Source organism: Trichoderma harzianum, assembly GCF_003025095.1.
Source record: "Trichoderma harzianum CBS 226.95 unplaced genomic scaffold M431scaffold_10, whole genome shotgun sequence".
NCBI lineage: Eukaryota > Fungi > Ascomycota > Sordariomycetes > Hypocreales > Hypocreaceae > Trichoderma > Trichoderma harzianum.
The window spans coordinates 360,419-387,378 of NW_020209258.1; the positions used below are offsets into that span (position 1 = coordinate 360,419).

Sequence of the window (26,960 nt, forward strand, 5' to 3'; positions counted from 1 at the left end):
TATGGAACTGCTTTAGTATGTTTGGTCTATTGGTTCTGATCTTGACGGCGGACAACTTGCTGCGTGGACGAGGATGGATTTGCGTTGGTAACTGTTCAGTGTGGGGGACATAGAGACCTGAAATTCATGTTTGAGTTGTTTTGTACCGATATTCTAAGAGACTTGTTACCAAATGGGAATCCCATATTGTGAGACTTGAAGTGTTCAAAAGTAGTGACTGTTGCACTCTCCAGCTTGTAATGCCATGATACTGTTTTCTTTTCACCGTAGCAAACAAACTGGCAGAACTCAAGAGACGCCGAGACAAGGCAAGGCATTACAGAGGAAGCACTGCAGAATGACAGAAACTTGTGCTCAAGAGTGACAAACGACGTGTCATTGAGGAAGAGTGCATATCAGCTGCATCTGCCCGCCTGTCCTTTGCATTTGCAGGCTGTAGCAACTGCACGTGCCTCGCCCCCCTTTTGCTCTCCTGCCATTTGGTGCTCGCAGCCTCGTCCACTGTAAACGCATTCACCGCCCGCGGATTTTCTCTTTTCCCTTCTCTCGTGAAGTTTTCTTGTATCCCCTCTTTCATCTGCTCTTCTTCAGTGAGATTACGGACCGGATATTCGCATCTTTGCCTCTCGACCGAATAGTAATTTGTGCAGCAGCAGACTTCTTTGACTTGCCATCCTCTCTGGATTTTTGACATTTGATGTGATCATCTCTCTTCTATCCACGAGCAACTCCATCGGCCCAAGATGTTGGGTAGTGGCGGCCTGCTGCTAGAGGCAGCGTCGTCGCCGGTCATGCTGACGCCTGCGGATAAACCTCTCGTTGCCCACGCTACTGCTACGAGCGATTCTACAGCTAGGACTCTAGATATTGTTCTACCAGAGCGACCTCAACCTTCAACCCCAGAGGCTCTCGAGGAACACCCACAGATCGCAATTGCTCCTGAAGACGCCGATGAAATCGAAGATGCCGACCAATATGACGAATCATCTGATGCACAAAAGGCACCGATAGCGAAGAAACGGCAGCAAGATCTGGCGTTTCAGGACTGGTTGGTCAAGAACCAGACGGAACTCACTGAGAACTCCAAGGCAGACCTGGAAAGCCACCTGGACAAACTCTCAATCTTGCGACTCTACGAAGATAACGCTTTCCAGAAGATCATTACAAGTCCTCGCGAGTATCAGATTGACCTGTTCGAGAGAGCAAGAGACGAGAATACAATCGTTGTTCTTGATACAGGTATAGGCTCTCACCGTCATCTAGTTTTTTCTTGTCACTTACCTGGTGATGTATAGGTTCCGGCAAAACATTGATTGCGGCCCTCCTAATGCGACACGTTCTCCAAGTAGAGCTGCAGAATCGCGCCGATGGCTACAGGCACAAGACGGCTTTTTTTCTTGTGGAAAAAGTTGCCCTATGTTTCCAGCAGCACGCCGTTCTGACCACCAACCTCGAGTTCCCGGTTGGCAAGTTTTTCGGCGAAATGACGGGCGTGGTTCGTTCTCAGGAATACTGGGACAGGCAATTTGCAGAAAACATGGCCATTGTGTGCACTGCACAGATCTTGCTTGACCTCCTAACCTGTGGATTCATTTCTATGAGCCAGATCAACTTGCTTGTTTTTGATGAGGCGCACCATGCAAAGGGAAATCATCCTTACGCTCGCATCATCAAGAACCACTATATGCGCTTGGCTGACGGACGTCCTCGTATTCTTGGCATGACAGCATCTCCTGTCGACGCCTTGACAAGGGATGTTTGGCATGCCGCTTCTGAATTGGAGAGCATGCTGTGCAGCAAAATTGCCACCATCTCCGACGAGGCTTTGATGCAAAGTCAGGCACACCGTCAACAAGTTGAGGTCAAGGAATACTATGATAGACTTGAAGATCCCGAAGTCTCGAAGACGAGGCTTTGGGATTCCATTTCGCGCTGTGTCCGCAGCAACCCTCAATTCAGAAGACATCTGGAATTTGCGTCCAACGCATCCTCAATCTTGGGGACATGGTGTGCTGACCGCTACTGGCAACTCCTAACGACAGACAATGAGATGCTCAAAATTGAAGCCAGAACTGGACGTGACAACTTGGAGCTCGACGTCGCCGCTGGCGATAAGGCGATGGCGGCTGTCGCTCAAGTGAGAGGGATCATCAAGGATCACGTCTTCGGGGCCATCCAGGCCGGTTCTCCAGAACTTTCGTCCAAAGCCAAGACGCTTTATGAAGTTCTTGAAGATGCTTTCTGTAAGCGGCTGGCAAAGAGATGCATTGTTTTTGTGGAAGCAAGATCGACTGCCTTTCTTCTGGCAGATCTATTTGAGCAGCCGGGGATGCAGATTCCTGGAGTGAAGGCTGCCTACATGGTAAGACTGACCCCATGGCTCCTCTCATGCAGGAACTGACTTACGATTCGATTAGATTGGCGCTCACTCTTCAACCGCCAGCGCAGCATACATGTCTTACAGGGACCAGATCGTGTCTCTACAAAAGTTTCGACGTGGTGAAACAAACTGTCTGTTTGCCACATCCGTTGCAGAAGAAGGAATCGATATACCAGAGTGCGACGTGATTATCCGATTTGATTTGTACAAATCTGCGATTCAATATATCCAGTCCAAAGGCCGGGCTCGACAAAAGTCGTCACTCTATGTCAGCATGGTCGAGGTAGGCAATCTGGACCATATACGCAAGTTACGACGGGCAGCCAGGGATGCTCATGCGCTGCGACAGTTTTGCTCTGCTCTGCCTGAAGATCGCAAGGTTCCTGATTTTATCGTTGGTCCTGATATTCTGGCTGCCCAAGAACAAGTGACTCAGAGAAGTTTTACTGTCGCCGAGACAGGCGCTCAGCTTACGTTCATCACAAGCTTGGAAGTGCTGTCAAAATTTGCCTCGTCGTTCCCAAACCATGCTGAAGAAGGAATGCTGCACTTGGAGTACATTGTCACTTCCGTAGGGCAAAAGTTTACTGCTCAAGTCATCCTACCAGATGGGTCTCCGGTCAAGATGTTCTCTGGAGAAGTGCAGAAGAGCAAGCAGTTGGCAAGATGCTCTGCTGCGTTTGAAGCCTGCGTAGATCTCATCAACAAAAAGTACATCAATGGCAATCTACAGCCAGCGTTTACGAAGAAACTGCCCTACATGCGGAATGCAAGGCTGGCGATTTCATCAGATCAGAAATCCGAATATGACATGCGAATTAAACCAGATTTTTGGTCTTCATGTCTCGCTCCAGAGCCCCCGACTAGTTTGTATCAGACCACCATAGCCCTCGACCAGCCGGAAGCTCTTGGGAGAGCATCTCGCCCTCTAGTTCTCCTAACTAGGAAGCCGTTGCCCGACATACCGAGCACCCCGTTATTTTTCGGTGGCGGTCGAACGTCGGTTGTACGCCTTTCGAATGCGCAAACTTCATTTGAAGTGCTACCTCATAAGATAGAGGCACTGGCAAGTTTTACGTTGAGACTCTTTACCGACGTTTTCAGCAAAGAGTATGATGCCAAGTCGCACGAAATTCCTTACTTCCTTGCTCCTAGCAAGCTCTCATCAGCTGGTGACAAAGCAGCAGAGATTGACTGGGAAGCAGTGCAATATGCCCACGAGAACGAAAAACTGCACTGGGAAGATGCTCCAAGAGAGTTCTTCAAAGACAAGCTCGCTACGGATCCGTGGGACGGATCTCGAAAGTTTATCTTGCATGGTATCAATGAAGAGCTTAAGCCGTCTGATCCAACACCAAAGGGTGTCCCGCAACCCAAGAGTCTGGGATACAGAAAGGTTGAGCAAAACATCAAAGAATACAGCAACAGCCTTTCTATCAAGTCGAGAAAGAGAATGAACTGGAGGGATGACCAGCCAGTCGTCAATGCAGAGTTACTCCCAATCCGCCGAAACTTCCTAGACGAGTTCTTTGTAGAAGAAGAGGGAGATGGCGCTTGCTATGTCATTCTCGAGCCGCTGTGCGTGTCACCAGTAAGTCTCTTCCCTCGTAGGATTACGTTGCAGCGGCATTCTAACCTGTCTTTAGATCCCGATAGATGTCGTCTCCATGGCCCTGATTTTGCCCGTAGTAATGTATCGAATCGACTCAGTCTTGATAGCTCTTGAAGCCTGTTCTCTCGTCGGTCTGTCTATCCGGTCTGATCTTGCCCTCGAGGCTGTGACAAAAGACAGTTTCAACACGGAAGAACATGGCGAACACCAGATCGATTTTCAGCCTGGGATGGGTAAGAATTACGAGCGCCTAGAGTTTCTTGGCGATACATTCTTGAAGATGGCCACAACCATTTCCATCTTCACTCTTCATCCCCGTGCAGATGAATTCCAGTCTCACGTCACGCGAATGTTGATGCTGAACAACCAGAATCTCTTTAAGCATGCTGTGGAGAAGGACATGCCTGCGTACATTCGCACTAAAGCATTTGACCGTCGGACATGGTATCCGAGTAACATGACGCTGAAGAGGGGTAAAGCAGCTAAAACGGAGGCAAAGCATTGTCTGTCGCACAAGTCGATTGCAGATGTTTGTGAGGCGCTCATTGGAGCAGCTTACATGACAAGCACCACCGAGAATATGGACATGGCGGTCAAGGCCGTTACAGCCATGGTCTGCTCAGACAACCACACAATGCTCGAGTACAAGGATTATTTTGCAACGTTCGCTGCCCCGAAGTGGTACAGCCAGCAGACATCCGCCGCACAGCGCCTCACCGTGGACAAAGTTGCCGACATCACAGGCTACCGCTTCAAGTGTGCCTCCCTCGTACGCAGTGCCTTCCGACATCCATCGTATGTCTATGAGAGGAACATCTCTGATTACCAACGGCTCGAGTTCTTGGGAGATGCACTGCTGGACATGGCAGTGGTGGACTTTCTGTTTAAGCGGTTCCCTGAAGCAGATCCGAAGTGGCTCACGGAACACAAAATGGCCATGGTATCGAACCAGTTCCTCGGCTGTCTCTGCGTCAAGCTTGGTCTTCACAAACATATTCTGCTGGCTACAAATTCCCTCCTGGGCGACATTGGGCGGTACGCAGGCCAGCTTGAGCAAGCAGAGGACATGGCTAGGCAGAAATCACAGGGCGGTGATCAGGAATCTTCTTCTGATGGAAGCTCCTCCCAAGCTGAAGCTCAATCAATCCCCCAAGATTTCTGGATCGAGGTGTCACAGCCTCCAAAAGCTCTGGCTGACGTTGTTGAAGCTTTGGTGGGAGCCATGTTTGTTGACTCGGGATTCTCCTTCTTTGTCGTACTGAGCTTTTTCACAAAGTTCATCCAGCCCTTCTTTGAAGACATGGCGCTATACTCGTCGTTTGCGTCGAACCACCCAGTTACGGCCCTGTCACACAAGCTACAGGCCGAGTTTTGCTGCAACCAGTGGAAGCTTCATGTGGCCAATGTGCCGACGTCCATAGATACCGGCATCGCTGTGGCGTCTGAGAGCGACCTTCTCTGTGCCCTCATGGTCCACGGCAAGGTGATTGCGCACGCTACCTCGTCAAAGAGCGGCATGGAGGCCAAGGTGACGGTTGCCAAGCTAGCGCTGGAGAAGCTCGCACTTATCCAAGACGCAGCCCATTTTAGAAGAGAGATGGAGTGTGACTGTAGCGGCGGCCCAGCAACCGTCTCGAGCTAGACGACGGCCGCGTCAATCCTCTTAGAATCATGGCCCGCAGTTGCAAGTCAAGTCGGGGGCGTGTGCGGCGGCGAACTACATTCTCAGGGGGGATACATACAGACGGTGCGTATGACCACTACAGCTGAGCTGTCACATAGCACGCGAGAGATTTAACGTTTTCTCGTGCATGGCTGGACCTCGGCCTGTCGCAGCACCTTGCAATGGAAGCTGCATTGGAACACTCTTCGCGTCGATGGAAAACCCACTTCGATCGTCTACGAGGAGGAACCGTGGGCGTGATTGGTTCGGAGGAGATTGCTGGGTGCGTGGTTACGGGGTCAGGGACAGCTGACGAGATCTATTGAACGGGGTTTGACGGACTAGCCCAGGTACGGTTACTAGACGGAGGGGTGCGAACGGGCTGAGCTGAGGTCTGGGTTTCCCGTGTTTTTTGAGGCATAGAAGCTGGAGTCTTCCTTTGGCCTTTTTGTTGCCATGCTCTTGCGTAGTGGAACGGGGCTACTAGACTGGCCAGTTTCGAAGTCGCCGCTTTTTCAGGGGCTTCCCTTGCTTGCGATGATGAATTATGGCGGGTCTCTAGATAACGCAATATTTTTGCTCATATATCTTCGAGTCAGCTACCAAGCTATGAAATATTTAGTCTCAGCCTCTATTTAAAAAGCCCTTGTCCCAATTGTACTCGTATTCGTAGGCTTGGCACCACGTGCGTAGACGGGCAGTTGAAACACTCACGAACTCGAGATATCAGAATCGGGTAAACAGTTTGCAGCCCCAACTGATGAGATTTTCGTGTCAATCTCGCAGAATGAAAAGGGGCGAATAGTTTGTCAGATGAAAAATAAATAGATGGAAATTACTGGCTAGAATATCTTCGCTCTCATCAAATGCTCCTCAGCTGCTGTTCTTGTCCGCCAGCCAGCCCAAAATATGCCCTCCCAAAAAAACCATCCCGTCGCAGATCAACAAACGCCTTGCTCAAAAATGTTTCAATAAATGCGATAAAAAAAAGAACAAAAGAAAGATTTCCCATGTGAATGGTGCTGCTATCGATAAAACGCACACAGGTTTCCAATCCATCCCCCTCCCATAAAAATGCTCCGAATCCCATATTTTGTATTATTATTGTAATCATCATTATTTCGTTGTAGCGGCATCGACCTCGCTGTTCTCCTGGCTTGACCTTCCTCGTCGAGAGGACGATGAGTCGAGTAGCTTTCTTCTCTTAATCTCCTTGCGGAGCTTCGCAATTGTCTTCATATCGAGCTGTGGGCCTGCTCTGCCATCGGGACCCTTGGCTGTGCTGTTCTTGATGAGAGTTGAGAGCAGCTTTAGAGCGCGCTCTTCAGGGAACTCATCGGATCGCAGAGAAGATTCGGTGTCCGAGTCGGAATCGTAGTCGTAGCCAAGGGCCAGCAGCCGCTCACGCTGAGTGAACGGCCTTGAAGTGTTTTGCCGCGATTTCTGAACAGCTGGAGGCACTCCCACAACGGATGCTTCGTCATCGCCCATTTCAGATACATCTGTTGGAGTCATCGGCATCTCGGGCCATTTTGGTGTAGCGAGACTTTCCGTTTCGTTGAAAAGCCCTGGAAGGCTCTTGCCATCGTCACCAAACCCCTGGTTACTGAATAAAAGAGCTTCACCGTCCCGGGCTGGGTGTCTTTGCTTGCCGCGAAAGGAATCAGCATCCGAGTCTGATATGCTGGTAGCATCATAGCTGCTAACGCTGAGACCTCCATGGCGATGAGTTGGTGACAGCGGATTGAAGCTGGGCTGCTCCTCCGACGGTGTCGCCGGGGATATAAAGATGGATTCGGCACCAGAGTCGTCCTCCTTGCCAGTGAAATCGGGGGCCACAGGGCTGTCGCCGGCTCGAGATTGAAGTTTGTGGGAAGAACCCCCAAAGAATGTCATATCGTTGAAGAGCGAGTTGTGGGGTATGTCAATCGAGGTATCTGCTGTGCGAATACTGCGACTGCCAGTAAGCTGATTGCTGGAGAAGTCAGATTGAACAAATGATGAGACTGACCCCCGCTTGCCAAACGTGCGTATAGAAGGGGGTGGTCTCTCAGTGCTTTCCAACTGAAGATTACCAGAGCTACCAAAGGTAAATGAAGGTGCATATTCTGAATTCGACTCAATTGCGTCGTCCCAAGTGGAAGTGGCCGGTGGGAGATGATCGCCCGCGTGTCTGTTGAACCGGCTCCAGTCATTTTCGACTCTATGACGAAAGCTGTGCAACTGGTTGGGTGAAGTCGGCGTCTTGGCGCGCTGTTGATACAGCTGCTTAGATTGGTCGGAAGGAGGCGGCACAAGAGAGTTTAGATGTTCTCGAGCTGAGCGAACTGACCCTGGCAAGGTCCCAGAAAGAACCTTGCCGCTAGGCATGCTATACTGCCTAGGTTTGTAGCGAGGAACACCGGGTGGAGAGGCAGAGCGAAGTTCTGGAGAGAATGCGCTGCCCTCATCTCGCATATAACGACCGTCCGCTGTCCTTGGGGCCTGCTGCGGCGTGGACGAACGGCTGCCACTGATGGAAATCTGACCGTATGAACTTTTTGACTGCAGTCGGTGGTCATGGACATCGAAATATGCCCTTGCAGGGCTGAGTTTCCCCCTTGACATTGGACGGCTATGGACAGTTTGTCGAGAGGATGAACGGATGCTAGGCTCAATTCTGGGAGAAGGCAAGTCTCTATAGCGATCAGGGATCGGCGGAACCGCATGCGCGTTTCTAGAGGAGCTAGCTGTAGAAGCACTACCTCGTGGGCGATATGGAAGCGTCGTGCCAGTCACGGCAGGTTGAATATTTCTATCGGCAACATCCTCACCATATTCACGGGAACCAGATGCTTGAAGCCTTGATCTAAAGTCGTAAGGTTTAAACTCCCCTTGCGCATCCAGAATATCGACAAAAGCCGAAGAGCGTCGACGTGGGAGTGAGAAATTCGGTGTCAAGGGTGTAAGCCGTTCTATCGTGCTACGACTTTGAGGTCGTTCGCGGTCGTCATATTTTGGGATACTGCTCAATGCTAAGGGGGCTATGGATTCTTTGGGACTTCGACCGGTCGTCTTGAGTGGAAACTGAGGTTGTGGAACCTCGGAATCTTTTGGATTTGTTCTCGGTCGCCCCTCAGTCACCCCTACAAGCCGAGGCTTGAGCAGTCGCTGAGATGGGTCTGGTGTTCTCGTTCCGTTTTCACGACTGGCGATGATGCCTATAACAGCTGTTAGAAGGCTACGCATAAGACTATTGACTGAGACGCTTGTAGATGAAGACAAACCTCGAGCATATGGAGAGGGAGCCTGGCTCTTCTGAGGAGATGTTGCGTCCACAGACGGCCGTTTGCTCAAGAAATCGAGAAGACCCATGATGGCTGCCCTAGAATTGGCTGGCTAGGCCATACGGCAAAAGCAAAGAACAGCTTTTCAGAAGGGAAGTTTCCCTCTTTTCTCGCTTTCGCCGTTGTAGTCGTAAAGCAAACTCAATTCGCTGCGGCCGCTCTCTCTTTTTCACGGCTCTGGAGAGAGGTAAAGAATTAGTTGCTTAGTTGAAAGTATGCAGAGCGAGTGACGGTGGCTGGAGAAAGGAATTGGGAGCAATAAGGATATTAATAGGTGTACAAGACAAAGTCTAGAGAAAAGAAAATGCGGATGATATAAATGAAGAGGAGAAAAAGATGGAACTGGGAGAAGGAGAAAAGAGTCAAGTCCGTCTAAAGATATCTGGGGGAGACTAACAGACAAGCACCTGGGCCCAGCACCAGGTATAAAAGATTTACCTACCTTACCCAGGCACTCAGGCACCCCACTGGCGTGTGCGGGCAGGGGTGTGTGCAAGCTGGGCTGTACAGAGTTGCACGGAGCAGTGCAGTGATCCCAGCAGCTATGAGCACAGCTTGGTGGTGTGGGTGGTGGATGGTGGATGGGCGCCTTGGCCCCTTCGAGTACCCGCCAAGTAATCTGGCCGGCGACGTGATGAAGAAGAAGGCCGGTGATTGATCATGGCCTGAGTGAGATGGACAGGCATTCCTTGTTCGGGGGAAACACTGTGAGAGCTGAACGCTGGCTTGCTTCTGTACGAGTGCTGTTTCTATCACTAGCAAGTAAGTTTCTGCACTGCTGCGTCATGGTGGAAGGCAGTGAAACATGAAGATGCGGGAGACGGCACATACCACTACAGTACGCTGAGATTACACTCGTTGACGCGCGAAGCCGCTGTAGAGCCCAGTATCGCCCTGCCCTGACCAGACCAGACCAGAATACCCCTGACCCGTCGAGAAAAGAAGTGAAGACGCCGTCGCCGCCACAATGACGACCATCGAGCGCCAGCAGCCCGCACTACCGCTAGGTGCAACTCCATTCTCCGTTCTTGCAGATTGAAGGCCCCGCTTAGACGACAAACTGGCGCTGAAAACAAAGCTTTGGAGCTCGAGTCTAAGCCCAGGTCCAGATGCAGGGCCAAGGCGTGATGGACGAAAGACGCAAGTGGTAGCCGAGATCGGTAGGGATTAGACAAACAGAGCCGGGCCGAGAGAGAGCGAAGAGCTGAAAAGTTCCATGGACGGCGATGGATGGATGGACGATACGATGCGGACAGGGATGGCTCCGATATGGTAAGAGGCGTTTGGTGAGATGGAGCCCGCCTAAGCAAGCAACGACCAGGTTGGTTGAAGAGGAGAAATCTTGGGTCGAGGGCCAGGGTTGGGCAGTGGAGGAGATGAGCGCAAAGTACGGCGGGGGTCACCGAGAGGTACAAGGATCTGGTGGGCGGTGGTGCCCTGCAGCCCCGTATCCTCAGCTGGCCGATCAGGTACCAGGTGGTAGTGAAAACAGTGACTAACGCTCTGTCTGGAAAAAGCAACATGCATCCCTGTTTACGCAATCTTGAGTACGAGATTGAGATGGCGATTGCTTTTTTATGACCGATCCTTTGGAACAAGTTTAAAGCATCCGTTGCAGGATAATGGCAATACATCTACAGGATTCAATGGAATTTACTACCCTGATAGCTGAGGTTATTGAACCGGTTGTCTCCCTTTGATGCCTTCAATGTTCTTCTGGTATCTCAAAGTCAGGTACCTCTTGGTAGCCCGAGCCATCTGCAAGGGCTCAACACTTGACATGCAGGTACAAATTGAATTCTGGCCCACAACGCCGCAACATCCCTTCACTCATATCTACTCCATTTGACAACCATGTCCAGATCGTCAGCAACTTAGTCACATGAGAAAGGTGCTCAATTTAATCGCAACAGAAATATATGGGAAAGAGGATACGTCTTTGATTACCTATAGGTTTACCTGATGTCTGGTGGATTACGAATTTGCGTCAATCCAATTTTGACACTTGTGTCTCAGCTGTCAAGTCAGCGCCCAAAGCCCTAAAAACGCCGCCGACGAGCCAGAATCTGGGGCATTTTAGCACTCGAACGGTGCTGGGCGTCAGTGGGGACCCGGCGATCTCACCTCACTGCACCTGCCTGAGCCCGCCCGGCTAAAACAGAAAACACTGGAGCTCCATCCAATGCAGGTGTCCAGTCACAGTCACAAACTTGATCCATTCTTCCACCACAGCTACTAAGGCAAGCATCGTCATTGCCTTTGTTCCTCTTCTTGCTCTTCCTTTCATGGGCTACTTTCTGTGGCGTCCCTAGACAAACGACAAAGTTTGACAAGTCGACTCGAAGGCTCTTTGATGGATCTATGGCAATGCTGACACATTCCCGACTCACGATGTTGAAGACGGTGGCAGCTTATGATCAACATCCACCACTCACTCTCCGCTTATCTCTGCTATGTTCCGCATCATGTGGGTATGGACACATGCGGGAAGACGACATGCCTGTGGGGAGAGTGCGGCAGTCATCTAACGCAGTGTTCAGCCCAGGTAACAGCCATCAATTAAATCGTCTGTCGGCCGCACCGTCCAAGCCATAAACCCCGATGATAAAACAGCATCAACTCTAAATCACTGGTGAGATTGAACAATGGATAGACAGGTCCATTCCAGTGTGCCGTGATCACACGGACACAGTCACAGCTCCGCACTTTGTCTGACATGACAAACGACAACTCCATCATCATTACAGGTGGTGCTACTATGTCCTTTTAGCTCTGCCTCTGTTTGCCCGCCATGGACGGTGAATACTAGTAGAGGTGGTGTGGCCGATTCGGACAGCCGCTTTCTTGAGTCGACAGTCGACGCCTTCATCAGCCCATCTCCAGCCGTCTCTGCTACTTCGACCGTGCACCTCCAAATCCACCGGTAGGGCATCGGGAGGGACGGCTTCACTCCACGGCGGCAGAGCACAGACTGACAACTAAGTCATCAAGTCTTACGGCGAGTCAACTCAACTGCTGGCACAAATGAATTCCCGGGATTGTCGATTGAAGAGGCCCCACAGAGCATCATCTCAAATGCTCCCGGTGACAAACGAAACCCAGTGGAAAAGCAAGCATTGCCAAGCAAAGATGACTGCAAAGCACTGCTGCTATCGGCTCTGCCCCTGGCAAAAGCGTGGCATCCCGCTCCGAAACATGAGCCTTTGTCTGGAGATGGAATGGATCCCGCCATCGTGAGGTGCTCTGGGGTATCATCCCGCCAGCACCACCATTCAACGTGCGCAAAGACACGGCAAACAGTCGTGGGATGGACGAATACGGACAGCTCAGCTCACATCAACGGTTCTAATGAATGTCTACCTGCCTCCAGGACGATCACATGGAGTTCTTTGGGCTAGCTAATGAATCTAATTCCATCGCCCCTGCGAAGAAAAGAGCTATCACTTTCGCTAAAAATTAGGCGCCAACTTTCGTTGCCCAGGACGAGCATGTCATTGGGCTACCTGCACCAAGATCCTCGTCGCGATCGCCATTCCCTCCGGACTGGCGTTGAGATCGAGCCTGAACAGCAGAAGCCAAGTGTGGGCCGATCTTGCAATCTGAGGCTAGATGCGTCATTTGGCTAATAACATTGTGCCCCCGGAACAGCCCTACTACGAAATTCGAAATTTGCCAAAGGTACGCCAGCAAGGGACTGCAAATTACCCGGTACGGAATTTTTTTCATTTCCCAGGATTTACTAGGTCTACCTATATCTAGTAAGTCTGCTGGATTGCTACAGGGCAGCAATTGGACGTGAATGCTTCTTGGACGTTCTCCAAGAGCTTCTAGCTGGATGCTCACGAAATGAGATGCCAAGCCGATGAACGCCTTTACCCCCCCAAGAGTCAAGCTAGCTAGAGCTTGCCAGGGGTTTCCCTTCAACGCAGCAAAATCAGTATCCATGCATTGTACAACCTGAAGTGCTATATTGATTCAATTTACAGTTTGCCCAAGGCAATAAGCGAATGCCCACTTCACCGTTGCGGTGGGCACTTAGTACTAAGTCATGTGGAAAAGATCGTCTCTCGCGTTACTGGCCGCAGAGATATCGCCCTACGAGCTTTACCTCGTGTGGTGGAGTTGGAGACGCAGGCGTTGCAGCGAGTTCGCACGAACCTCCAAGATCCACAACAGTCGTGTTCACAGGTGATATTCGTCAGGTATCAAGTCGTCTTGTTTGGCGCGTGGTGGTCCATTGCAATTAAACGTTACCTCCCTACCGCTGCGAGAGATTCCGCTCTTCTGCGACACTATTTGTCATTCAGACATGATGTGTGGTTTCGGCTGGAAGGGGCGCGATGTTGTGTTACTTGGGCTGACATAGCCCAGGGTGGCAGACCCCGACGAGAATGTGAGGCTGTAATAGTCTCTGTGTGCGCTCCGTATTCCATCACATTTCATTTACCGCGATCCAAAGGTGGTGGGATGGACTTGGCTTTGATTGGACGGTCCAGCCCTCTGTTCTCTCATTGTACGGAGTAATAACAGAGCGAACCTCTCTCACTGAGACCTACGTCGCCTACAATTCGTTGATCGAGCTGCCTCCTCGACTCGTACGGTGAGCTTGGCGGCCAGGCTCTGGTTCATCTGCCGGCTGGTCCCTGGAGCTGAATCATGTGCTACCCGAGGTTTGTGATATGTTTCATTGACCAAACCATCGGGTCTCGGGTTGTGATGTGTCGTCGAGCTATTAATCCATGGCGCCTCGAGGACGAATCCCGCTTTGCCGTTCAAGACAGCGGTGCCATCAGCTGAGAGAGTGTGTGTCAGTTCCTCTCCCTCGCTTACACGGCATGGACGAGACAAAGAGACAGGGTGGACAATGCACGTCAATAATGACACTTTGCTTCAATTTAGTTCCACCTCGCGATAAGACAACACCATCGCGCTCATACTATCAAGGCCTTGGGATGGGTACAGCATCCATCTATTCTGTCGGCCCCCAATTATTACCCCCGGACAACCATCGCTGCTCCATCAGTGGCCAATAAACGGGGCCTGTCTATTTCGGCTTAGACTGGCACACGCAATTTAGCCCCATCGCGCTTCAAGCCGAACCCCCGCGACTGGCGTCCAGACTCAACTTTGCTTCGTTTGAGTGCTGGTAGTCGGCCTCAAGTGAGTACCAACTAATTCATCGCACCATGTTGTCGGCAGGAGTGCTGCTAGGTGGCCTGGCCAGTCTGGCGGTTGCGCAGTTCCCGCCAAAGCCAGAGGGCGTCACCGTGCTTAGGTCCAAGTTCCACGAGAATGTCACCATTTCCTTCAAGGAGGTTTGTGACCCGTTCATTGTTCTCAGCTTCACCGGCTGCTTGTCTTGTTACTGACTGGAATGAATGAATCAGCCGGGCATTTGTGAGACCACTCCAGGCGTCAAGTCGTATGCTGGCCACGTCCATCTTCCTCCGCGGCTCCTTGAAGATGCAGACGGCGAGCCTCAAAACTATCCCGTCAACACGTAAGTGCAGACTTACAAGAAAGCCCCCAGTTGGTCCATTTCTCATGCCATCTTCAGCTTCTTTTGGTTCTTTGAGGCCCGCAAGAACCCTGATACTGCTCCCCTCGCCATTTGGCTCAATGGAGGGCCCGGGTCCTCGTCCATGCTCGGTCTGCTCATGGAAAACGGCCCTTGCTTTGTGAATGAAGATTCCAAGTCGACTGTGCTCAACCCGTGGAGTTGGAACAACGAGGTCAATATGCTGTACATTGACGAGCCCAACCAAGTTGGCTTTTCCTATGATACCCCCACCAACTGCACGGCCAATCTCTCAGACGGGGGCTTCAAGCTCGAGCCCGCCGACTTCTCCACCCAGGTCCCCGATCTCAACTTTACCTCCATGGTTGGCACTTTCAGTAGCCAGAAGGCCACTCACACGACCAACAGCACTGCTCAGGCTGCCCACGCCTTGTGGCACTTTGCTCAGGCCTGGTTCTCCGAGTTCCCTCACTACAAGCCTAGTGACGATCGCATCAGCATCTGGGCCGAGAGCTACGGAGGTCACTATGGCCCTGGTTTCATGCGCTTCTTTCAACAGCAAAACGAAAAGATTGCTGATGGCACGATTGAGGATGAGCACGCCCACTTCCTTCACCTGGATACGCTCGGTATTGTCAACGGTTGGCTGGACTCTCTGATTCAAGAGGAGGCGTACATTGATTTTCCGTACAACAATGTGAGTTCTGACATGCAGAAGAAGCAAAGAAAGAAGGCTATCCCTTTGTCACTTTGAAACGCACTACTAATGATTATTTCATTTCTCGCCACCAGACTTACGGCATTCAAGTCTTTAACCAGTCCATCTACGACGAATTAAAGCACAATTTCACAAAGCCAAAGGGCTGCAGAGACCAGCTAAAGAGATGCCAACAGAGCCTCAGTCTCTTTGACGTTGCGACCGTCAACGCCCAGCGAGTCAACTTTGTGGACCTCTGCGAGATGGACAGTTGGTGCGACGGTGCGGCTGTTGGCACGTACTTTGGCCTCGACAGTGGTTGGTTCGACATTAGCCATCCTCTCCGGGATCCCTTCCCGGCGAGCCATGCTTATGGTTATTTGACCGAGGAGGCTGTCTTGGGCGCCATTGGATCCCCAGTCAATTTTACCGCCACTTCGTCTGCTGTGAGCAGCAACTTTGCTAGCTCCCACGACGACCAGCATGGAGGATTCATTGATGCTGTCGGGTATCTGCTTGACCACGGCGTCAAGGTTCACATGATGTACGGTGACCGTGACTACGCTTGCAATTGGATTGGTGGTGAAAAGGCCTCTCTGGCAGTGCCTTATTCCCACTCCAAGGACTTTGCGAACGCCGGTTACGCACCACTCTTGTCGGAGAAGGGCGTGTCTGGCCTGACTCGACAATATGGTAATTACAGCTTTTCCAGGGTGTTCCAAGCGGGACACATGGTGCCATCGTATCAGCCGGAAGCTGCTTACGACATTTTCATGCGCGCTACTTTTAACCGCGATATCGCGACCGGACTGCTGCCAGTCAAGGACGATTTGTCGACAGATGGGCCCAGTGATACCTGGCACGTCAAGCATGAACCACCCGAGAGGCCTACGCCCAAGTGCTACATTTTGGCACCTCAGAGCTGTGTGTCTGAGCTGTGGGAGAAGGTCGTGGCTGGTACTGCTCAGGTTAGAGAGTGGTTTGTCCTTGAGGAGACTGAAGAAGAGCAGATGTCGGATGAATTGTAACGGCGATTATAAGTGGTAAAGTTAATTTTTATTCTCTAGTTAGTCGCTTTTGGGGCAGTTGTCCTGTATGTTAATATAGACAAGACACATTGATAATACGGCTTTTGGAAGCTTCAACAGAGCGTGTGTTAAGTTCGTTAAATGAACATGGGGTATTTGCATTCAAAGCTGCAAGCTTACACCAAGATGAAAGACTGATACATATATATAAAGTTCAAGACCTTCATCAGTCATACTTTGTGGCCTGAATCTTCGAGGCTTGACTTGGTCGGCTGTGGCCGATCAGGTTGAGCTACGGATTGATTCTGGACTTTGAACTAAAGGCTTGGGCGTAGCCTTGCTCTGACCTAGCTATTGCGGCTTTACCGACCCTCTTGATGATAAATGTAACCTCCATAAAGTTCAAAAGGATGCAGCAAAAATAGCCACATCCATACTCTATTTCCAGTCTCTGTTCCCTATAATGTACAGGCATACTGAATTATTATTGGGCTGTTGGGGGCCACTCCCGGAAAGTAGGAAAAAGCACAAACCAAAGAGGTCCCCGAGGCAAGCGGTTGGCGGGTTTCGCGCCCAACACGAACAACCCTCCTCTGAGGCTAGAATCCGATTGGCGTTGCTGTCCAACACAGTTTCAGGCTCATAAAAGCAAAAAGCAAGTACAAGAAAGAAGGGGGGCATTATTGCAGGTAAGCTCAGGGCCGGAAGCAGGGAAGTTGCCGTCTGATGCAAGGGAGACGAATGTTAATCACAATGCAGGGGTATTACAAACTCAAAGCCAAAACGAATTCGTGTATTCATGGTGAGTAGATCACAAAGGAGAAAATAACTGAGGATGTAAGAGTGTGCAGAGCACAAAACATTATATCCATTAATGTGATGTCAAAAAGGTGTATATCGAAGTGAACCCGTTTATCCGTTTATCCCATTAATCCCGTCCCTCCATTCCCATCCATTGTTGATCCAGAGCCGACACATAATTATTAACACGTCACGAACAGAGACCTCAATATACAAAGCCTGTCCCAATATTGACCCGACTCTCAGGTCGGGGGGTTGGTGAATGTGCTAGTGTTTACTGTGGGACGGGGTTGGTGCAGAGAAGAGCCTGGCCAGCCTGGATGGAAGATTTGGTCAATCCTTGTTCTGATGATACCTGGGGAGGAGACTCACAACGGGGAGGACACAGCACTTGGGCTGAAGGCCAATGGCGGCACAGATGTTGTTAAAGCTGTTGCACTTGGTCGGCGTGACGGGAGCTGGTTCGCTTTGTTAGTGACCAGAATAAAAATAGGCTAGACACAGGAGATACTCACGAGAGCGGCAGTCGAGGGCAGCCACACCGAGAACATCGACGTCACAGCACTGAGGGACGGCATACAGGCCGTTGGGGCAATAGGCATTGGCACGACGGACAAGCGCGGGAGCCTCAGTGGAGGGAGCAGCGAAAGCTGCGGTGAAGAGAAGAGCGGCAACGGCGAGGAACTGCATCTTGACTGATGTTGATGTTGTATACAACGAGAAGAAGTATTATAAAAGGAGTGAATTTGAAGTGAGGAATGAAGCAAAGCTGAACTTAGCGAGTGAATTGAATGAGCGGGCTGGGAAATGGAAGCTGGCTTTATACTGATGAGATAGGAGAGAGAAAGAAGAAGTCGAGAGAGAAAGGGACTTGCTATTTATCTCCTTTTTGGAAAGGGGAAAATTGATATTGCTATTGCATCTCTGTGTATCATGAGCTGCGTGTGGATGGAGTCTTCTTTCTTGTTTTTTTTTTTCTCCCTGCATGAAAGGGGCGGGAACGTGAACCAAGAAGCAATAGTTTCGTGTAAGCCGCTCTCCCTGCGTTTCGGTCGAGGCTTGTTTTCTGACAGCATTGTGTGAGGCGAAAAAAAAGAAAAGGAGAATAAGAGAGGGCCTTTGTCTTGGAGTCATTTCGAGATACTACTACTCCAGGTTTTTGGGGAGACAATGTATCAATGGCGGAGCGAGACATTCTGGCGCTGCCCTTGCAGGAGTGGTGAAATTGGCCCTGCTCACCGGCTTGTTGGCAACTTTTATCTTATCCCTCGGTCTTATTTATGATGATGAGGACAATTTTGTTCGTGATACTTTTGTTGGCTATTGGGATCGACTTGAGAAGAGGTTTCTCATGTTCTCTCCCTTGTATTGCTTTGAGCGAAGTTTTGGGTAGTGTGGGAGATGGAGCACGGCTGGGGATGGTTTGTTGTAATTGACATGTGCCACAAAGCATGCATGTCGCACTTTTTGCGGAGCCGTTTTCGGGATGAGGGAAATCCGGGTGATTTACTGATGCAGGGTTTAATTTGATGGCGGCTTAATGTTATTTGGGTGAGTGAGTGGGCGAGGGTCGGGATATCTTGGTTTATGCTTTCTTGAGGCTTGGTGGTTCATCAGATGCAGAGCCATCCAGGCTGTTGGATTGGTTCAGACGAGGGATGCCCACGGAGTACTTGTGTGTATAATGTCTGCATATAATGTGTATAAGTGAATATATGTGTATTACATGGAGGGAAGGTTTTCAGTTGGTGTCACGGCATTTGATTACCCTATGATGGAAGTAACGCAAGTTATATGCTTGTGAGCCGGTTGAGTCTAGCAATGGGCCGTGTAATATAGCGTAAATGATCATTATAGGCGATGTCTATAATAAAACTGAGATTGGTTGATGAAAAAGAGTCAATTCCGAGCAAGAGATTGTGATACGTACAAAGTTATAATGTGTGAATCCAGGTAGACGGTGCTTGTATGAGTATGTAGAGCCTCATCGCAATGTAAGCATAATTCTTTCTTTGTCCATACTTTCGTCCTGTTTTCTCCCTGCCTTTCGATAATGGCTACTACACTCATCCAACATCCTCAGCTCTGACAAGACAAGAGTCCAGGCCTCAGCCGCACATGCAAACCCCTGTCTCGCACCTCTAATTCGACTGCACTCCTGCATAAAAGACGGGCCGCGACGTGCTCCCTTGCCTCTGGATGACGGGTATGAATCATTTATTCCGCGGGTCCAAGATAAGTTGCGAGATTGCGGTGGCGATCGGTTGCTGCTTGTTGGCCGGACGCGTCCGTCTCCCGCTGTTCCCTGGCATAGATCAGATCAGCCTCTTATTACCTTATGCAAGGCACGGTTTCTCAGTACTAGTTTGATTTACATGCTCACTATTACCATGGATTACATGGGATCCTTGCTTTCAGTCGTCCCCAGATGTAATACAGAGGCAGTAACAAGCACTTGAAGCTTCAATCACCAGTGATGACTCTTAGAAAGACACCAGCTATTAACAGTTCGATGAGAAAAGTGCTATTAGAAAAAAAAATACATTTGTAGGGGATAGAACTTGATGTTGTAGCAAGAGCGACGGGCAAGAGAGAAATGGCGTTGCATTGGTAAACCTTGTCCGTCTTTAATGTTATTTACGCAGCTTGGATCCAGGGTATCTCCATCTCTACATCTACATCTAAACATTAGCTGAATCAAGACTCTTCAAATTCTGCCTCAATATCTCCTTGTCTCGTATCATTCCTGCCTGTTCATACTATTGAATATTTCCACAGGCGTCGCATTATTCCATTTGGAAGACGATACAGCCTCCAAGATGACGACTCCAGCGTATGAGGCGACACCAACAACAAACGGAAATGGCCATATAGACGCAGATGAAGATATTACCATGGACACAGGAGAGGAAGTAGCCACAAACGCAAACACCAATATGGAAATAGATGCACACGTCCCGATCCAATCTCTTTACCACCGCTCTTCAACCCTTATGGCAGAGGTCTGGAAACGTGTCTGCACTGCGTATTCCCGTGTTCCTGGGGTGCACATTTTCTCCCTTGAAGATCCGCATGGTCGTGTTTAGAATTCTTTTTCATGCAGATGGATGCCATTGGGGCCTCCCAGACTGGGACTAAGAGATGGCGGTTATGGCTGGTACTTCAGAAACGCAAACGCAACAACCCCTTCGTTTGACGCTCACAACCCGTCCACGTACCTCATCGACAGCGGCTTATGGACTGCATGTCAACAGTCACGCAACATCATGCGCGATGCATATGGTTTTGACAGTTGGGACCGCATTCTTGCAGCACATCCTGACTTATTCTATGACGAGCTGAAGAAACAAAGTTTGATGGATCTACCAGCGTGTCTCTATTTCAAAGACTTGGGAAAAGACCGTTACTTTGGCCTCTTCCCAAACAAGGACTTGATCTTTTTGCAGTCGACAAAGATATAGAATACCATTTGGGACTGGCAGTTCCCTTTTGGGAGTCATCGTCATCTATGGATGCTCTGCGCTCTGCCCAATATTGCGCTGGAGTTGGATCCGGCCTGGGGTCACGGCTTATCGCCAACAGATCATGAGGCCAACTCCAATCAATTTATTGTCAAGTACATTGCCGAGTTGACAACTGGGACTTCAACAAACACTACTCTGTGGTTTGTTGACGAAAGATTCAAGCGAAAGACCATTGCGCCCACGCAAGAACAAGTAACCAGGGAGCACAGACGCCGCGTCTTTCACGGCAGCGACCGCCAGTACGTGGAGGTCATGGGCAACAGCTTTCCGCTAGATCACGACCAGTGGGAGCTGCTCCCTCAGAAGATGCTCCCCATGACGGATCCCCCCATAAGCGATCCCTTTGGGCCTGGCGGTTACCTGTGGACATGGAAAGAAGACCTCCTAGATCCTAATGGGGATGGGCTACACTGGAGCGGCGAGTGGTTTATTCATACACTCCAACACTATATCATCCAAGCCAGGGTCAAAGCTCAAAGGGAAATGGACCGGAGGGAAGCCGAAGCCAATGCTTTAACTGATAGAAATTGCGGCACAGCTAACAATGGCGGTTCCAACGATGGAAGCCCTACGAGTGGCGATTCCAACGAGGGAAGCTCTACGAGTAGTGATTCCAAGGAAGAAAGCTCTACGAGTGGCGATTCCAACAACCGAAACCCCACGAATAGCTATTCCAAAGATGAGAGCCCTACGTATAGCCATTCCAACAATGGAAGCCCTCCGATTAACTATTCAAACAGTGGGAGCCCTACGAATGACTATTCAAACAATGGGAGCCCTAAGGACGGCAACCACAGCGAAAACGGAAATAGCAATGGCGAGCATCGTGATGATCAGAATGGCGATCGTGCATCTGATGATAGTAGAAATACTTTTTCATCCGACATGCTCTTTGATGGAACGGAGGTCAGACGCTTTGGACTCCTTGCTGTTGAGTTCTTCTGAGTCTGGGTAGAGGTTGGATAACTGGAGCTGAGATGGGTGTTGATGAAGTTTCGTGTCATGCTCATGTCATGTACTCATTGGCATAGCTTTGCTCAATACTATTAAACATGATAGGTATCCTTCTATTTTCCGTTCAACAGGAGATATTGACTCCGTGTATATTACATAGAAAGCTCAGGTTAAGGTAGGTATAAAATTGATGAGTGCATTATAAGAGCTCTGTTTAAGTTCCAAATGCCTATGCCAGCTTATTACTTCTTGTAGAACATGTTGTGGAACTTGATAAACCTCGTCAACTCGCGCGTAAGAGTAAAATGGTAGACCTCTGTCTCCATATGGATCATCACAAAAGTGCAGCTGCATGTTTGTCTCACGGTTCTTGGGTAATGGCGCAATTGGAATGTACCAGTCTTTGTTAACCTTGGAGCTGAAAGTTTTGGTTATCTAGTATCAAGATATTAGTTTTAGAATCATTTTCCTTTGCGACCTGTGAATAATTGTAGTCCTACAGTTACGACTTCTAGCCAGTGGGGTTTCGTTTTGGATCGTCCAACAACGATAACCATGTGCTCTTTGACGGCTTTGGGCAGTTGAAGGGGAGTTGCAGATGTGTCTTCATCCCATTGATCGGGCAAAATGCGATATACTTTGCCTTGGTAGGAGTTATGATCCCTCATGATTCGGAGATGGTTGGATTCTTATCGAGATGTGAATTATAATAAACTTTGGAAGCGGGAGCATCAGTGAGCGGAAGCATCGGGAGCAAATGTTAACATAGACTGCATAGAACCCCCGTTTAATGTAACTGGTCAACTACTTACATAGTTTGTAACTAGTTCTAGATAGTGGCTAGAAAGACAGGTTGAGTTTGATTTCAACCGGGTATTGTAAGTCATAGACATGTATCTAGATTCTACTTCAATGTATTGCAAACACTGTGGTGCTTTAACAATTTGTCATTTCATCTAATCATTAACGTAACTTTGTGCGATAGTTGTTCAACTTATTGATTGCCTCTTTGCAATGCTCTCGGGTCTCTCTTTCATTACATCCGGGGGTACAATGGTTCTCACATTCAAGCCCCGGTCTGGTTCAACCAAAAATGTGCGCAGCTGATCATAAGACTCTTGCTCAAGCTCCAAAGGCATGCCGTAATCGTCGTATTTTCTTTCCAAAGCCCGTAGCGGGACTTCGTAGACCGTATCCGTACGTAAGTATGACTGAGATAGTAGAGTTGATTCCATCTGTAGATGATTGCACATGTGCAGCTGCATGTCTGTGAAGTAGTCTTTGGGCACTGGCGCAATTGGAACATACCACCCCTGGGAAACACTGGGGTGTATATCCTCTGTTACCTATTGCTATGATGTTAGATGTCTCGAATGATGCTCCCTTGGTACAGGTATTTGCGGCCTTACACTTGCGACGTATACACAGTCGTCATATTTCTTAGATTTCATAAGAACAACGGCCGGACGAGATCGAACTGAGCGTGGTATGGGAAGGAATTGTCCGTCATCGTCCCATTGATCAACGGGCAGAAATTGATGTACTTTGCCTTGGGGTGACTTTGGGTTCTTCATGGTGTAAAATTAAGTAAAAGGATAAAAATACAGACTGGGATAAAGAGTGGTTTTCATGTCCCTTTTATCTTTGTTGTATTGAAAAAGAGCGGGACTAAAAGAGCTTACATGTGTAGTTGAGCGGAAGCATCGGGAACAACCATATACAGTCCGGGCACTCCGTACACTGTAGCCATCTATCGCCGTAACTAGTTCTAGCTAGCTAATACAAAGACAAGAGTTTAAATCGGTAAATCGGCATTCCTTTACTAAACCAGACCAAGGCAATAGAGAGATATTTGGATTCTATCTTGATGTATTGCAAACACTATGGTGTATTGACCATCGGTCATCTAACTAACCTAGCGAGCGCAAAGAAGTAAATTGCCATAGTTGACTCGCTTCTATGGTAATGAAGGTCGGTAAGTGCCTGCAAATAATTTGTGATCGCTGGGGTTAATTCAGCGAGCGTGTAAGTGCTCCCCAATAGTTTCATGATCGCCTTTTTCTTCTGATTACTATATTAATATGTGTTTATCCCATGGTGCAGATTTTAAGGCCCATCTAATCGCGGTCATGAGATGAAAGCGGCTCTTTCATGCTCCCTCTCTAATGCTTCCCACCTCTCTATCTCATGTTCCCGTAGTCTACCAGGGAAATATATGGGTAGCAAGGCCTTGCCTGCATAAGGAACCTTGGCCTCAAGTTCAAGCCGAGTATCCATAACCTTATGCAATCCCACAACTTCTTCAAGTTGGACGGGTATACCTAAAGCTTCAGGCGTGCGAGGAGCTCCAGCTAGGACGAGGTTCTGCATCATTCCTAACGCACCGACGGCGACCATGAACCAGGTGTGAGTCTTGAGGCCAGATACAGTGATGAGAAGAGCAACCCAGAAGACTAGTTGCACAGAAGCCATCGTTATCCTCAAAATTTGACTGCCTTCTGTAAACTCCACCCGAGTAAGATATTCTAGGTCAACACCGATATCCGAGTCTTTGATGAAAACAATTGCAGTTCTAGATCCGTTCCCTTCGGTCAGGGTGAAGACTTTGCGGCTGGCACGAGTACGATCGCCACGGAACGTGCTATATCCCGAGAAATGGGCCGTCGCGTAGGCCAATGCGGTGCCTCCAGCAGTAATAAGTAATATTTCCCATTGGCCATAAAGGCCTGCCGGAATTGCAGCAATACCTAGTTGGATGAGAGTGGTGATGAGGCCGGAAAACCATGGCCAATCCTTGCTCAGAGATCGGTTAATTGGAGAGCTTTGAACGAATTTGTATACAAAGATTTGAAGGCCCTTTAGACGAGTAGGGGGTTCCATGAGTTGATACATTGAGGCGTCTTGGTCTGAAATTCTGCCCGATTTTAGGGCATCCTTGATTAATGGAAGGCTCCAGTACGCGTGGTTTCGAACCAGCCTCCCCAGAAGCCATGATTGATTGGCGCTGGTAGTGGGCATTGAACTAGCTCTGGTGATTGTGCAAGGACAATCTGGGTCCGGGAGAGCTTTGAGGTTCCCAACAGCAAATAGCAGATGGCTAAAGGCATATGCAACCCAGCCAAAAGAAAAGGCCATGGGCCGGAAGCGGTTCAAGGTGAACTGCGCGAGTGCCTTCTGAATCACATCGCCGCCGACGAGAAGCAGCAGCGAGAAGATATCGCTGGGATTTGTCCACTGGTCGCGAAAGTCGTTTGCCGTAGTCTGTGCATCTTGTGTGCTTCGTATCATGTTGAGGCTGAGGCCTGTGAAGCTTATACGAGGTGCCATGAGTGAAACGGTTAACCGCCTGTAATATCATGGCACAAGTGGATGCCTAGAGCATAACACAACCTTGTTACAGGCCTGCGAACAGGGAACAATATTGATCCATTTAGAGTCGTACAGAATGCATGCATCTGATCGGGCACAGACTATTGGCTCCCTTGCTTCATCAGGCTTTGATTGGGCACATGGATAGTCTATATTGAACTCACGAGACTGAGTCGGTAAATTGCATCCGTTCTGATTCGATCATGATGCATATGTAACATATTAAAAGTTCAAAAAGATGTATTGCTACCAAAACGATTGACTTGTCTATTTAGGTATACAGCCCAAATTGGACTTCAACAAGGTACCTCCAGATATTGGGCATGCGTTTTCGAGAAGATGGAAGTGAAAGCGCTTGACGGATAATAGCTCAAGAGGGTAATGGGAGCTAGCAGTGTTACGTAATGATGCAGCATACCATGTTGTCCGAGCTGGTAATATAGACTAGACTAACACATACGCTTTCAACAAACAAGGCAAGGTGCCAGAGTGGTTAATGGGTATGACTCGAAATCATATGGCTTCGGCCGCACAGGTTCGAATCCTGTTCTTGTCGCTCTTCTTTTTTTGCTGTTTCTGCATATCATCGTTTTCATGTTGTTATTAAGTCGGTATGTCTTTTTTTTTTTCTATTCATATTCATGCTGTCAGTCGCTTATTAAGTCTGAAACATTGATGCTATATACCCATTATTACTGAAACACTGGCTACCATCGTTTACTTGACGAGTTTCTCGACTCTAACTGTCTAGAGGAGCATCTCGTCGCTCCAATTCCTTAAAGAGACGAGCCTCATCTACCATATCATCCGAGCTCTGTCCCTGGACAAAAGCCTCAACCCCCGCCGTCGAGACGACCAAATCGTCAAACTTGGGCACAAGCCTGGCCTGTGACGCATCAGCCTGTTCCCTAAAGCGAGCAACATCTTGGCGCACATCGCTGAGGAAGTCTTCTCTGGCCTGCTCTGGAGTGCGCCGCGGAGTGCGTCTCTCCCGTGTGTAGTTGTAGATGTGCATGTCGGACTTTGTACTCACTACAATGCAGTGCTGCTTGAAGTACTCGCAGACCTGCAGAAGACGGATGTCGGACTGGGCAGGCATAACATTAATCACAAACACTCTTTTCTGTCTATCATCTGACACCAGCATCGGCACGGTGAGACTCACCTCGGTCAGAGTCGTTTCATGCACTAGAACGACCTTGTCGTAGGCAAACAGCTTCTGGCTGTAGTAGTAGCCAAACGCCGTCACGCTCTGCGTTCCAGCTCCTGGAAGATCATACCACACGCACTTGTGTGCCGGATCAGGGTAACGTTGTCGTTGCCTCGTCTCCTCTGAGCCACTGGTGGGAGCCCAGTCAGGGCTGTCGTCGCTCAGGTTTCGAATTGCGTTGAGAAGTGATGATTTGCCCGCGTTGACATTGCCCGCGACGGCGATGTTGGCGGTCTTCGGGTCAGGGTCACAGTTGATGTCGCGTTTGGCCTCTTCAATGTCCTCGGCTGAGATTTCAGGATCGGCTGGATCTATGCCACTGGCAAAGCACAAGTTCAAGTGTTAGCTGTTGAGGCACAACCGACTAGCCGAGGGGGTGCATCTCTTACAGATCACGCATGTGCTGTTCCAGGGCCTCGCGATATTCGCGCTCCTGTTCAGCACGCCGTCTCTCGTTTTCAGCACGTTGCCTTTCCTCCTCAGCGCGCCGCTCAGCTTGCTGCCGTAGCTCGCGCTCTCGCTCCGCCTTTCTCTCTGCGTCACGTATGGAAGAGATGACGCTGCCAAGAGCCATTAACCCGAGCGAAATACCGACCTCCATGGGATCCGGATCCATCTACTAACAAAACCGTACAAGTTTGCTATGTCGAACCAAGCTCTGGGAGACCGCGAGGGTCCTCAGCTGGAGTTGGTATCGCGGTTTGAGCCACGAGTGAAACCACAGCCGCCCGTGAGCAAGAGGTCTGGAATGACGCCTGACTTTGAGGATGAAGATGATAAGCCTGGTATCAGCTTCAGAAATAGGTGAAGATGTCGGGTGTTTAAATGAGCAAACGGCCTGGCTCCGTTGAATCCAGTTTACATGTATCAATGCGTGC

General features: G+C 49.5%; 11 protein-coding genes and 1 non-coding gene across 12 annotated transcripts; 5 read left to right on the top strand and 7 right to left on the bottom strand.

The window, feature by feature from the left end:
- Positions 1-1,327: 1,327 nt before the first annotated feature.
- Positions 1,328-5,634, top strand: M431DRAFT_497427 (hypothetical protein; the record flags this gene model as incomplete). The annotated part of the gene is made up of 4 exons (XM_024917594.1): positions 1,328-1,835; positions 1,890-2,362; positions 2,418-3,971; positions 4,027-5,634. 4 exons carry the CDS (start codon positions 1,328-1,330, stop codon positions 5,632-5,634), a joined length of 4,143 nt encoding a protein of 1,380 aa, XP_024771802.1.
- Positions 5,635-6,771: 1,137 nt separating this feature from the next.
- M431DRAFT_497428 (hypothetical protein) lies at positions 6,772-9,009 on the bottom strand (the record flags this gene model as incomplete). The annotated part of the gene is made up of 2 exons (XM_024917595.1): positions 6,772-8,855; positions 8,922-9,009. 2 exons carry the CDS (start codon positions 9,007-9,009, stop codon positions 6,772-6,774), a joined length of 2,172 nt encoding a protein of 723 aa, XP_024771803.1.
- A 494-nt stretch (positions 9,010-9,503) lies between these two features.
- Positions 9,504-10,577, bottom strand: M431DRAFT_211718 (hypothetical protein). The gene is made up of 2 exons (XM_024913458.1): positions 9,813-10,577; positions 9,504-9,730 (listed from the first exon to the last, which is right to left on the bottom strand). The coding sequence occupies exon 1, from the start codon at positions 10,502-10,504 to the stop codon at positions 9,815-9,817; it is 690 nt and encodes a 229-aa protein (XP_024771804.1). The 5' UTR covers positions 10,505-10,577; the 3' UTR covers positions 9,504-9,730; positions 9,813-9,814.
- Positions 10,578-14,167: 3,590 nt separating this feature from the next.
- M431DRAFT_484202 (hypothetical protein) lies at positions 14,168-16,224 on the top strand (the record flags this gene model as incomplete). The annotated part of the gene is made up of 4 exons (XM_024916185.1): positions 14,168-14,296; positions 14,369-14,481; positions 14,539-15,196; positions 15,292-16,224. The coding sequence occupies 4 exons, from the start codon at positions 14,168-14,170 to the stop codon at positions 16,222-16,224; spliced, it is 1,833 nt and encodes a 610-aa protein (XP_024771805.1).
- Positions 16,225-16,999: 775 nt separating this feature from the next.
- On the bottom strand, positions 17,000-18,098 carry M431DRAFT_147959 (hypothetical protein). Its single transcript, XM_024912763.1, has 3 exons — positions 17,541-18,098; positions 17,398-17,483; positions 17,000-17,341 (listed from the first exon to the last, which is right to left on the bottom strand). The coding sequence occupies exons 1-3, from the start codon at positions 17,713-17,715 to the stop codon at positions 17,300-17,302; spliced, it is 303 nt and encodes a 100-aa protein (XP_024771806.1). The 5' UTR covers positions 17,716-18,098; the 3' UTR covers positions 17,000-17,299.
- A 1,746-nt stretch (positions 18,099-19,844) lies between these two features.
- On the top strand, positions 19,845-20,486 carry M431DRAFT_497442 (hypothetical protein; the record flags this gene model as incomplete). The annotated part of the gene is made up of 2 exons (XM_024917596.1): positions 19,845-20,100; positions 20,167-20,486. 2 exons carry the CDS (start codon positions 19,845-19,847, stop codon positions 20,484-20,486), a joined length of 576 nt encoding a protein of 191 aa, XP_024771807.1.
- Positions 20,487-20,669: 183 nt separating this feature from the next.
- Positions 20,670-21,023, top strand: M431DRAFT_67788 (hypothetical protein; the record flags this gene model as incomplete). Its single annotated transcript, XM_024921744.1, has 1 exon — positions 20,670-21,023. A coding segment is annotated over one exon (354 nt), but the record flags the coding sequence as incomplete, so codon positions are not given.
- Positions 21,024-21,668: 645 nt separating this feature from the next.
- Positions 21,669-22,171, bottom strand: M431DRAFT_91699 (hypothetical protein; the record flags this gene model as incomplete). Its single annotated transcript, XM_024924289.1, has 2 exons — positions 21,669-21,938; positions 22,004-22,171. 2 exons carry the CDS (start codon positions 22,169-22,171, stop codon positions 21,669-21,671), a joined length of 438 nt encoding a protein of 145 aa, XP_024771809.1.
- A 321-nt stretch (positions 22,172-22,492) lies between these two features.
- On the bottom strand, positions 22,493-23,077 carry M431DRAFT_7586 (hypothetical protein; the record flags this gene model as incomplete). Its single annotated transcript, XM_024922397.1, has 2 exons — positions 22,493-22,849; positions 22,913-23,077. 2 exons carry the CDS (start codon positions 23,075-23,077, stop codon positions 22,493-22,495), a joined length of 522 nt encoding a protein of 173 aa, XP_024771810.1.
- Positions 23,078-23,353: 276 nt separating this feature from the next.
- On the bottom strand, positions 23,354-24,825 carry M431DRAFT_510337 (hypothetical protein). Its single transcript, XM_024919448.1, has one exon. The coding sequence runs from the start codon at positions 24,789-24,791 to the stop codon at positions 23,631-23,633; it is 1,161 nt and encodes a 386-aa protein (XP_024771811.1). The 5' UTR covers positions 24,792-24,825; the 3' UTR covers positions 23,354-23,630.
- A 522-nt stretch (positions 24,826-25,347) lies between these two features.
- M431DRAFT_t135 lies at positions 25,348-25,428 on the top strand. Its single transcript has one exon. It is a non-coding gene; the product is annotated as a tRNA-Ser (tRNA).
- Positions 25,429-25,611: 183 nt separating this feature from the next.
- Positions 25,612-26,683, bottom strand: M431DRAFT_91548 (hypothetical protein; the record flags this gene model as incomplete). Its single annotated transcript, XM_024924273.1, has 3 exons — positions 25,612-25,959; positions 26,038-26,401; positions 26,472-26,683. 3 exons carry the CDS (start codon positions 26,681-26,683, stop codon positions 25,612-25,614), a joined length of 924 nt encoding a protein of 307 aa, XP_024771812.1.
- Between the last annotated feature and the right edge of the window lie 277 nt (positions 26,684-26,960).